The 13,144-nt window shown below is 34.9% G+C and overlaps 1 protein-coding gene across 2 annotated transcripts in view; it reads left to right on the top strand.

Annotated features, from left to right (window-relative positions):
- Positions 1 to 13,144, top strand: part of LOC118185710 (uncharacterized) — a 141,078-nt gene that overhangs the window by 110,584 nt on the left and 17,350 nt on the right. For both annotated transcript variants that reach the window (XM_085809756.1, XM_035355605.2), the window contains exons 17-20: positions 1,968 to 2,141; positions 3,696 to 3,902; positions 6,914 to 7,045; positions 10,346 to 10,642. In XM_085809756.1, coding sequence (XP_085665882.1) covers positions 1,968 to 2,141; positions 3,696 to 3,902; positions 6,914 to 7,045; positions 10,346 to 10,642 — 810 coding nt within the window. The remainder of the gene's footprint in view (positions 1 to 1,967; positions 2,142 to 3,695; positions 3,903 to 6,913; positions 7,046 to 10,345; positions 10,643 to 13,144) is intronic.

Raw genomic sequence — 13,144 nt, 5'->3', positions numbered from 1 at the left:
AGGAAAACTGTGTACGTATATATGATGAAATACCCTACTATTTTATTTTAATAATACCCTTTACTATTTTATTTTAATAATACCATTTTAAATATGCTAATGAGTTAATTCATAGAATTTTAACTATTGTTTTCAAAGGAGCTAATATGTTAAAAAATTTACTAGAAAAGAAATTATATATACAGCGATTACGAACTTTCAGGAGAAATAGAGTACACAATGGAAATCACATAGCAATGAATGATCGGAAACGCTTTCCTGGTGTAGTAGTAGGGGTGGTCCGGTGCATTATCCAGCAAGATCGCCTGAGCTCACTCGCATTGAGTACTTCATCTGGGGTACATCAAGCACTGGGGTACGAAACCTCCGTTAACAGTTGTGAGGAAATTGTTGCACACATCGTGCCGGAGAAGTCCGGGGCGCGTAATGGCAGACCGCACATTGAGTTGAACAGTGTTAGACGAATGTCGCATACTGCGCATGCGCAGAAAACAATTTGGCGTAATTATTATGTTGGTGCGATTTGAAAAGAAGATAAATACGGTATATGGTAGATGTATCGCCGTCTAATTGTAAACAAATCTGGCGTTTAAATCTTCGTAGAGTATAATGTAAATGTAAATTAATTACTGTGTTAAAATACTATTTTTTGCTATACTGCTCAAGCAACTAGAAAGCTGAAATTATTGCGAAGTAATGTGAAGCAGTGTTTACATTCAAAATGTAAAATATAATACTTATGAAATTCTGCACATTCCTTTGGAACTGTACAAATTTTCGTTCAGCAAAAGACTGAAATTTAGGATATATTAGTTGAAAATTTATTCATTATACTTTTAAGCAATAAAAAAAATTTAGTATTTACCATACGTTCCATTCGCACATACATAAAGAAACACTGAGGAATATAACAAGTGCTTGCAAATAACACTGAAGAAATTTTACAATTCTTTAATGCTAGTTATTAAATTCTTTGAAATGAGAAAATAAAAGCGCGAATATACGCTAACAAACTAAGCGAGATACTCCAGTTTACAAATACTGAATTGTAACATGTAAACAAATTACATTTAAATAACGAATTATTACGAACATATGTTAACAAATATTAAATGCACTGTTATTGACAAATTAAAATGAAACATATATTAGAAAAATAAGCAAGTGCAATCGGCATGGACTTTAAAATAACTAATAAGCAAAGTTCCACAACATTGCAATTTTAAACATCACTCGAACACACTAGACAGCCATGAAGATCACGAATAAGCTAACGAAGGGTTGCTTAGTCGCCAATATTTCTCCCCGCGCCAAAGGTACACCATCAAGCATGCGCAGTAAGCGAAATTCGCTTAACACTGTTCAACTCAATGTGCGGTCTGCCATTACGCGTCCGGGGCACGTTCGGTACTTTTCACAGCATCGGATTTTCCATGGGTCGGAGATATGAGGTCTGCGTCACGTTCCGGAGTCGCAATTTCGAAACATTAATGTAGCAGAGTAACGTTAGCAGAGTCGGTTCGAGGAGTCCTGGTTCGAGTACCGGCGAGGGCAGTGCACATTTTTCACATTTCTGCTTCGAAATAACCTCATGATTTGACAAGTTAAATAAACCGATCTTCTTGTAACTGATTCACTGAGAGGGTGTTTAACTTTTAAATCCTCAGTAAAACGTTTTCCGGTGTTTTGAAATTCAATTTAAGCAATATGATCCCATTTAGTTAACCTTTCTTTGTGAAAACATATATAAAAAAATGCTATAATATGCAAACAAAAGCATTAAACTTGTTGAAAAGCAGAAAAGAGACGCTAGAAAATTTTAGAAACTTATGTTAGAACAACTAGTATTATTAAAATAAAAATGTTGAAGAGAGAATTCGTGCACTCTGATAGAAATAAGCAAGGCATTTATTGATTTTGTAATGTCATAATTTTACAATATCATTTTTATATTTCTTCTGATTTAGCTAATGGAAAACCACTGGACTGCTCGGATTGTGAGTCTTCTAGATCTATCCATCCTGAATGCCTTCCGATTAAAATTCCAATTAATGATCCTTTTTACCCTCCAATTAACGTCACAACTGGCCGACCTACGTGCATATCATTCGTCCGATCTCTGTCAGGTCAACTGACACTTGGTAAGATTACTGACATTTACTTATCCTTATTGTAGAAATGAATATAATTACTAAACATTTAATTTCTAATTCCTCAGGTAATGAATTTAATTTTGTACCTTAATTTTATTTTTTTTATAACTGCTGCATTTCACTGCGCATTTCGCGTTAATTACAAATACAAAGTATCGTTTTGTCGTTACATGGTTATTGATAATTCTGTCGAGATATAGCAAGTTCTATTACATATAAATATGTTTACTATTTATACCTTCAGGTTTTTTTTTTTTTTCCTTTGAGAACATACAGACTCCCCGTGCACCACATATGTACAACACGGGGCTTACAGAAGTAAGTTAACTAAAACATTAAAGGTTACATGTATAAATAAACATTAAAAATTACATGCATAAATAAAGCGAACAAAAGCAGAGAACAGCAGTCTGGACTTCACGAAAACAGATAAGTTCACTGGCCAAGTCACTCCGAACATTTTTAAATCGTTCTGTAAGCATAATCTAGGGCCATCAAATGTAGGGCACGAGAAAATCAAATGTTCCACATCCTGAGGAACTCTTTTTGAACATTCACATAAATTGTTTGATCGTAGATTAAAACGAAACAGATAACTTGCAAATTTACCGTGACCAGATAAAAACTGAGACACTATAAAATTTAACGAGAGGAAAGACTCAGAATTCAGTCTATGGTAAATAGAAGGAAAGAACTTTTTGGTGACTTCAGCATTACAAGATGAAATGTATTCCTCATTCCACATAGCTAAAAGCTTTTTATAATGAAAGGACTTCCAATAACTCTTTGGAATGCTAATGTTGATATCAATGGGTAAATTTAAGGCATCTTTAGCTAAGAAATCAGCTCTTTCATTTCCGTAGAAACCATGATGAGCACGCACATAAGCAAAGCAGATATCAATACCTCTAATTCTAAGTGAACTAACAGTTACTAGGGTTTCGATAACTAATTTATCGCAGCTGGTAATACTGTTACCTTCAGGTTTAGATAAAATTTCTTCATACATAAAAATAAATGTTATCATGCTTGTTTCCAGTGTCATTCCACATTGAATCATTGTTTTCATTAATATTTTTCGTGAACGTTTGAAGTAATTTTCCTCTTTAAAGATTGCGCAGCTCAGACGTACTGCATTTCAGAACTACTGCTATTTTACTACTTAGTACTTCAATTCTGAATTCTGCAATATAGTACTAAATTGTATGGACAGGGTCTAGATATAAACATAATTAGTTATATTCAGTTTTCTGTGTGAGAAGCCAGTTTTAAAGCTGATAGATATGAAATTAATTACAGATTTTTAAAGTACATTACTCCACGTGTTCGCATAGAAACTTGATTGAGGGAAATACCCTTAAAATTAATAAATTACTGTCATAATTTTGTTTCAAAATCTGGAAATCGCACTTTTTAAGAGGGTATCGGTTTTAGAGTCTTTAATAAAAGAAAGTGGGATATACAAAGTATATCGAAGGACGTAAATGTGAAATATGGGTTTTTATATCTTTTACCAGATGTTATTTTGTATTCACATTTTAGGTCGTAGAGAGCAGATAAATCAAGTGACAGCATTTGTTGATTCTTCAAATGTGTATGGATCTGACAGATGTGAAGCACGAATGCTAAGGACTTTCGTTGGAGGAAAGCTGAACGTTACAAAGCATCCACATGGTGCTAAAGACCTGTTACCTCAGACAAGTAATCATAAAGACTGTGTGGCACCTTCTGGGCTTTGTTTTGAAGCTGGTATGCTATTTTGAATTCTTTCTTAAAAATCTTCTAAATGGTTTTTCAGAATTTAAATTTTTATAATGCAAGTTGCATGTAAGAAACCTATCATGCATGTAAGATCTATCGGAATTTTAAAGTTTTGTTGATTGTAATATATCAGTCTGTGTACAGAAGCCGTTCAAAGTTTCTTGAATCTTCGCTTAGTGAAGGATGTAAGTTTGAAATAGCCAACTAGTTTTAAGAATACAATGCAAATAAATTAAAAAAATTCCTTTCACATATGATCCGTAAAAAAATTAATAAATTCATCGTCTTGGCTTCAGAACGTTGTGGAATCTAGTAAATAAATCTCTGTATGAAACTGGAGTAGCAGGAAACTACACAAGAGAAGGGTTAACCTACCCTTTATTTAATCTTTGAAAATTTACAATGCGCAACTCGACGCTAATAAACTTCGCCTCTGCTTGGGCGGAAACTAAAAAATCAAGTAACGAAACTAAAATCTGAAGATATTAACGAATGATAGAACTAGACTAAAGGGCTCAGCGAGATCTTATAACTTAAACCTCCTTCGAAGCTAGTGGCAGCAAATAAATATAATTAAGCCACTTGAACCAGCAATAAACAAACGTATCTACTGCAGAGGTAGCGGCTAGAGCCGTTCAAAGTTTCTCAAAGTTCAAAGAGCCGTTCAAAGTTCTCTCTTTTCTTCTACCGAAACTCGGCTTTTAAATACCTTCTTCAAAATAGAAATTTGCATTCCTTCACACTCGCTACAAAATTTAAATATTCTGGCACTGACAATCAGAGGAATGAAGGCTTATAGGAAAGTTTAAAATAAAACTTTAACTTGTTAGTTAAAATAAATATAAATCCCTACAACGTAATAAACTTTAAGGGCTTAGAATGGTCCAGCTTGCCGAGTGTTTTATGTGAGTGATACTATAAAGTGTTATCTATTAATTTTTCAGTAGATGTTTCATGTATGTAAGAAAATTATCTCATAATCTGAGTGATTAATGCTTGGCAAGGCCTACTAAAAAGATTTTTTGATTAGCGTTGTCTCATGAATAAACAAGTGAAGAAAGCTCCATAATGCCACCTACTGTAAACTTCTACTCAATTCTTTATATCAGGGGAAGATAAGAAAATATAGTTTTACAATCAGGAAAGATTACAAATATTCATTGATTTGGTAGTAATTCAAACTCGTGCCCATGCATTACAATACAATTTCACACTTTTAATATTGTTATTATTGTAATGAGTTCAGTCGCAGGCCACGTAAAGAGGCTGTGGCTAATTTCAGACTGGGTACAGGCACGGTTGCTTAGACGAACATTTCAGCAGAATAGGCATATTGAATGTGCAGTGTGTTTCAACCAGTGCCCTATTTGTAAAACAGACTCTGTGAATAAGTATCACTTGCTACGTGTCCAGACCTTGACTCTAAGTTACAATATAGTGGTGACGTTTTCTTGCTGTACTGGATGGCCAGGGATCTGATGTCTTGAGCACATGATTGCTTCGCCTCTAATCACTGAAGATTTTTAAGATTTTAATTGGGAAAGTTTTATGTCTTAATGTTTTGGTACTTTAAAGACTTGAATATTTATACTGTAGTTTTTTATATTTTGGTGATGTAATTTTGAATTTAATGTTTTGTTTTTAGCGAGTGGTCTGATGTAAATGCATTAATTTAAATGGACTGATTTCCGAATAAAGCCATAAGAAACAACAATTATGATATGAAGGAGCAAGTTGCTTTTTTCTACTAATATGATGTTCAACGCATCGAGATCTGTAAATGGGAAACTTTCTCGTGCAATGGAATTTTTAAGGATATTTAGTAGATTATTTATGGATATTTAGTAGAAAGCAGCGGTTTGGTCCGATTAGTTTATTCGCTTAGGGCCTTCGATTCCAAGAAATTCGTTAACCAAGCTGTTATACCGTGAATACCCGCTATTGTCCATAGAATGGACTTCAAATCCATGTGCATATTTTTGTAGATATATGTAAGGTTATAGGGTTTGATCTCAATATCTCTGAGCAGGCCCAAATTGGGTGTCATACATGTACGGTGGAATACAATTTTTCATCATTACTTCTCCCCATACCATCACATCTGCGCTACCCTAATGGTTGCAACCCTTTGTTAGGAAGAGTATTTGGTATTCCTGGTTCCTTGTAAAATTAAAAGCATGTGAAATCGATTGTTAAACTGAACTTTCACCTCGCCTTTGAAGAAGAAACATTGTCGTAGCTTCGAGCTCCGACATTTTCTGCTTCGTTTCTGGCAGACCTTTTATTGTGAGACACAGATCATTTATTTTTCTGGCATAAAGTTTTTCTTGTTAAGACTTTTCATTGCTTTCTATGTATACTAGAGAGAGAATTTTAGGGACGGCTGCGAGGTCTCAACTCAGTTAATTAGTAGTCAAGCTGTTGTTCCTAAAGCAGGTGTGAACGAAAACCGAAATTTATGAGAAGTTACTTTATTCTATGACTTTGTCCCACGTATTAGAAACAGTTTCACTCTTTAATTTAGTTGCAGAGGCTCTATATCATGTATCTTGAACATCCAACTATCTCTCTACTTTCGTAATTATCTGTTCCGCTTACAAACCTTTCACCTCAAAAATACTTCTAAAAGGTACTTCAACGTAATGAAGAGTTGAGTTCACTTAATAAATATTAAAATCAAATGATGAGCTATAAAAGATCGTGTGGAAATTCATTTTATACAAATCGATTGTCACGCTTTTGAATAATATTATACCGTTATTTGCATTCCAGAAACAGGTTGATCGAAATTGGATTAGATAACACAAATTTTAGGTTGACCTTTTAATTCTTTCGTGAGAACATAAATCATACTGACTAGATATTTCTTGAATTATCAATATTTTATGTATGTAAACATAATTTTGGATATTAATTTATGAAGTAAAATATATGGGACAAAATAATAAGCATTTTATTACTGATTCAAAAACTTAATAGCGATTATGATTTGTTTATAGGTGATTCAAGGGCTAGCGAACAGCCTGCGTTAGCAGCTATTCATACAATATTCATGAGAGAACACAACAGAATTGTTGCCAAACTCCAAAGAATTAACCCGCATTGGAGCGATGAAATGTTATACCAACATGGTAAGTTATAAATATATCATTTCAGTAAACAATATTATTCCACTAAAGCCGTTTAATTTCCTTCCATTTGCATAGCAGTACTAGAAGTAGGAAATCTAGGAATTTTACAGAAACTTTTCAAAGTGAACCGCGCTTTCGTAACAAGGAAGATCCAGTAGATGATGCAGCCTTGTTAACACTTGGTTGATTACTCATAACATAAAATTACTGACAAGATTGTCTGATTCTGAAAGCTAGGTCCTGAAGATCAACATCCTTGTCCAAATAAATCATGTTTTTTAGCATTCACAAATAAAAGTGGTATCATGTCTCGGCTTATGTCAAATGTATGGTCATGAACGATTATATTATTTGAGGAGGAGTTTTTGAATGCTTTGCATTTGTATAATTCTTATCGAATTTCATGTACTTTTATTCTCCTTTTCACAGCTAAGATTTACATAACTTATACTGTTTTTCAGAGTTAAGAACAAAATTTCGAACATATATTCTTCAAAACGATAATTTTTCAGTTAGAGCTCAAATAAGCAATCTTACTCATATCTTCATTTTACTGAGGACTGCAATTTAAACATTATGCTCAAGGTCTTAAAATTAAAACTGCAAACAATATTGAAATATTAACTACAAAATACTAACTTATTTGATCTTTCTTTACATAATTATGCATCATGTTCCTAAATTATTGTAAGAATAAATATTTCTTAAACGGTCTTCAATTTAAGAAATAAATCAAGTAAATTAGGCATTCAGACGATGATAATTTTGGTTATGTGACACATTTTAGTAAGAAAAACAAGGAATTTGAAATTTCATATGGGCTGTCTGTCCAGTCTGTCCTGCTAAGAAAATTGTGTTAATAAAGTGTTAATCAGCCTATTAAAGGCATTTTAAGGAAATCAAAGGAGCCACCGTTATTGTCCCTGAAACAACTCACATAATTGTATTACACAAATCACTTTAACCAGAAAAGGAGATGTTTTTAGTGCTTATAAGAAACTGAATTTTGTGGGATAGAAAATATCCAGTTTCGAATAGAGTATTAACACCTCTTACTTTTATATAAATGCTTCTTTCTGAGTAAAAGTTATCTGTCAGAAATATGCATTCAAAACTCTGTCGTCATGAATGATTGGGTGCACATGAAAAGTTATTTAACTGAAGCTAGTGTGGTGTCAATATGATGCAGGTCCACTTATCTCTTCTAGAAAGACTTCCCATTAAGTTTCGATAAACATCTGCAGGTATTTTCTTCTATTCCGCCTGCAAAATGGTGAGAATTTCCGGGTGGTTTTAAACCGATTTGGTCTTGCTTTCAGCCAGTCTTCAAAGGAGCCACCGTTCCAGAAACTTATTCCAACTTATTCCAGAAATGTAACATCTGATTGAGAACAGGGCTTCGGATCTACCAGTCTGAGTTCTTTTTATCTCATTTCTTCTAACCACAAGGTAACTTTTATTTCATGAACAGGTGAATTTCATGTTGAAAATTTGTAGAGATACTAGTTAACTTGTAAGCAGGAAAGATGAAAAATTAGGAAACTCCTTCGCCCGGAATCGAACCACGGACCTCTGTAATGGCGGCCCAGTGTGCAGAACCACTACACCATGAAGGCACGCTAGGAAAGCGGGAGGAATATCTTATAAATGATAAGAACCAATTGCAGATTGTTGATACAGATTGGGTAACACAGAATTGCCCAATACTTTCTCATAGGTTTCTGCAGAAAGGGTTCAAAACCCAATACCAATGGACTAAGGTCAAAAATTCAAACAGATTCACACCATAATTCCTTTTCTGCCAGATTTCAGAGTCGGAAGAATGGACTGCAAAAATAATGCTCACTTGGCTCTCTACAGGTTCATAATTGTAGCCAGTACACATTTTTGCCTGACACTCATGGTTTTTTTTATAGGTTCATCTTTTAAATGTAGTTTACATGAAATTTTTAATGTAATTTCTGTGTTATTTTTTTTTAAATTTTTCGAAAATCGCTTGATTTTTTTCAAATATTTAACGTAATTGAATTTCTAAAAGTATGAATGTTTTTTCATTGTTGAAACGATTTTTCAGTTGAATGATTTGATTGATGCCGTGTTACTGAGACTGAAAAGATGAAAATAAAATAAAACCAAAAAACGTTCAATAAATAAGCATTGATTTAAAATTAATTAAAGGACTAAAAGAGAAAAACAATTTTTCATATAGTTTTTGGGAATAAGAGATAAAACAATTCTCTTTGCAAAATTTATAAATAACGAAATCTGTTAGTCGAACTGCATTGTCAAAAGTATCAGCCATTACCTTTGGAAATTTATCACTAGAGCCTCACACTTTTATTATTATTCGTGATATAAAATTGTAATTAAGATAATAAAAGATAAATTTTGCAAAGAGAATTATTTAATCTCTTGTTTCCATGAAACTGTATTATGAATTATTTTTCTGCTGTTAGTTTATTAGTTATTTTATGAGTTTAAATAAAAGCTTATTTTATAAACCCATTTTTACTTAATTTTATTGTGGGCTCACAAGATGCATTAGCCACATATAGATGATCCCAATTTCATTGTATGAGGTATTCGGTCATTATAATGTACCTGGAGGGACCTGGTCTAGCTGTTTCTAGTAATATATACATACGAAAAATTTTAATTACATTTCGGGGAATTTTAGTGTGTTATTATTATTATTCTGCTGTTTGATTATTTTGGCTATGAAACATTTTCGTTTCGTGGATATTTTTTTCTAGGGGATGGTATAAAAAGAAGGATTTCTGTCTGTAACAACTGCGGTTACACTGCACCATTTAGTAATACTTTTGCTGTAAGGTACCATGTGACCAAAATTGTTACAAACTTTTGGATTCATTTCTTAAATTGGAGCCATGTTTCTATGACAAATGACTCAAGAAATAGTCAGTCTTGCAGTCTCTTTGAAAGGCCTTGTATAAAAATTCGGGAAAAAAAATGAAATTATTTATAGAGTGCCGTAGAATTCATTTAACAAAGTGAATCTGAATAACGAAAATAGTTTTATCGTCACGCATATACATAGAAGGCTGGGAAAAAATCTTTTACAATTTAAAAAAGGGTTTTGACTGATATTGATATCTGCTATTTTATCAATCTCAATTAACGTGCAGTTTTCGAATGCACTTAATACACCATCGAAATTAACTTATGTTGGTATTTCTAGTTTATTTCATGAAATGTATCATGCAAGAAAATTTAATAATTTATGTGAGTGCGTGTGTGTATGATAACTGATATTAAAAGTTCAGAATGAACCTTTTCTAGGAAGAAGAATTTTGTCTGCCATCAATCAGCATATCACTTACAATGAATTCACTTCAAGAATACTTGGCAAAAGCTTCGCTAATAAGTATGATCTACGCCCGCAGGTGGAAGGTTATTACAAAGGATACGATCCCACATGTGATCCTACAGCTTTCAACGAATTTGCTGCTGCTGCATTCAGATTCGGCCATAGTCTTTTGAAGCCTGCATTTGATAGGCTCGATCGTGGATACCGTGTACTCAGCGAGCCTTTACATCTGAGGAAAAGTTTCTTCAACTCGGATATGCTTTTCACACGTAAGTTGAAAATTTTGATAATTCAAGAACAAAATAAATATATTTATTTTTAAATAACAGCTCTGAATTATTTTTGTCATTCACTTATTCCTTTTACTGCAAATAATTCATATCAAATATGGATTTTCGTTACCATAGGGTTCCGCGTATTAAACTTGAACAATGCTGATCAATTCTTGATTTAGTTCCGCACCTGACCGGCAAGGCCGTATATATACGGACTAGAATATTTTTTGTGATGTCTGTAAGAACGCAGATATACGTGCATCTTGAAATTTGTGTAATTTAATGTACTAAAAGTGCGTAAATCCAGGTATTTTGGCATTTAAATCAAGAAAATACCTTTTTCTTATGGCAGTTTTCGGAAATTTGAGCTTTCTGAGTGAGACCCCGAGCCGGCCAGAGGATTAAATTAATTCGAGTGGATGATAGTGGCAGAAATGACAATAACCCAGTCAACTCGAACAGCGTTACATTTTTATGTTATCCTAATGTTTGTGCTCGAGTAAATTAGGGCAAGGAAAATATCTCGAAAATGTCATGATTGTATATTAAAAAAAATATTATCTGAGTACATGTACGTAGGTGGATCCAAAAAGAAAAGGAATACTTTATCCCCCAGAGTGTAGCACTAGTTGTCTAGTAGCGGTTTTTCGAGTAGATAGAATAAGTTCGCAGACACTTCGGAGAGATTGAAATGGCAAGACGTTTAGAAAAGTTATCTCGCTTGGAGGTTCGAGCCGTGATTAGTTGTCCTGATTGAGTATCTGAAACGTGGTCATACCGTTAGTGCTGATTGGTATTGTGCCACTTAGACAAGGTTACGTGAAGCCATCCGACGCAAGCGCTCTGGCATGTTGAGTGATGGTGTTATCCTCCTGCATGGCAATGCCCGGCCCCATACTGCTCGCCAAACGCTAGAACTGCTGCAAAAGTGGGAATTCTGGAGTCACCCTCATATAGCCCAGGTTTTGCACCCATTAATTATTTCTTTTTTCCGAAGTTGAAGGAACATTTATCCGGAATGAAATTCTCTTCAGAGAGTGATGTGAAAACAGCCACCGAGAACTGACTCAATGGGCAGGGATATGATTTCTACCAAGAGGGTTGAACAAGTTCATCTTTCACTTAGATAACTACCTAAATACACTCATGTCCATAAATTAAGGATAATTAGGAGTCACGCGGAAATCGAACTCTAAAATAAATATATCACCTGTAAAATCACTACACACATCTTCAAGAATCATATACAAATTTCAGGAAGTAACCAGATGACACCGATGGTACGTCACAATGACGAGAGTGTAAGAGAGTGATATATAAGGAATACAGGCAAAGAAGTAAAATTGTTCGCAGGTGCTTTATAAGCATTTCAGTGCAATAACCGAATAGTTATGACACAAAGGACGCATTTGGATGATTTTTTACGTGGCAGAATTATCGGCCGTCTAGAATGTGGGCGTATCAAACTGGAAGTATCAGACGAACTTGGAATTGCTCAGAGTGTCATCTCCATGCTTTGGCAACGATTCCAAGATGATTGTAATGTGAGCAGACGTTACAGCACAGGTCGCCCTAGAGTTACAACGCCGAATGAGGACCGGTATTTGGCAGTTACTGCCAAAAGAAACAGGCGGAGTACAGCCTCAGACCTGTCTCGTCAGCTCTCTTCAGCCACTGGTACGACAATTTTAAGGCACACCGTGTACAGACGCTTAGGGCAGATTGGTCTATATGCTCGTAGACCTGTCAGATGCGTTCCACTTACTGCTACTCACTGTCGCCTGCGGTTAGCCTGGAGTAGAGAACATGCATTGTGGACACCGCAACAGTGGGATTGTGTGATGTTTTCCAACGAGTCCAGGTTTAGCTTTCAGTCTGATTCTCGCCGGAATTTCTTATGGAGAGCTCCAGGTACCCGTTACCACCAAGAAAACATCATTGAACGACACCATTACGGTGGTGCAGGAGTGCTCGTTTGGAGTGGAATTATTCTGGGTTCCAGAATTGACCTGCATGTTCAAATTGGAACCATGACAAGCCAAATCTATCGGGACGTCATTCTGGAACAACATGTACGTTTGTTTCGGGGCGCCATGGGCGCACAATTTGTGTTTATAGATGACAACGCCCGTCCTCACCGTGCAAACATCGTAAGCGAATGCCTTCAATCGGATGATATCATCCGCATGGACTGGCCAGCATTCTCACCGGACTTGAATCCAGTAGACCACATGTGGGACATGCTTTGCCGACGAGTTGCAGCCCGTCAACCTCCTCCATGTCTACCGGAACTTCGAAGAGCATTGCTTTTTGAGTGGTGTAATATCTCCCCAAGATCAGATCGATAATTTGATACTCAGCTGCCTAGGCGTTGTACGGACTGTATTGCACTGTCTGGGAGACATACAATGTACTAACAATCATACCAACCATGTAATATTGGTTTTTTGTGAATAGGTTTTTTTTTTTTTTTTTTTTTTTTTTTTTGTAATTTGC

The sequence above is a fragment of the Stegodyphus dumicola genome, chromosome X2 (assembly GCF_044657685.1).
Source record: "Stegodyphus dumicola isolate Sdum_Otavi_A_Nest chromosome X2, ASM4465768v1".
Lineage (NCBI taxonomy): Eukaryota > Metazoa > Arthropoda > Arachnida > Araneae > Eresidae > Stegodyphus > Stegodyphus dumicola.
The sequence above is the reverse complement of the archived record's forward strand: the minus strand, read 5'-3'. Positions and strand labels throughout refer to the sequence as shown.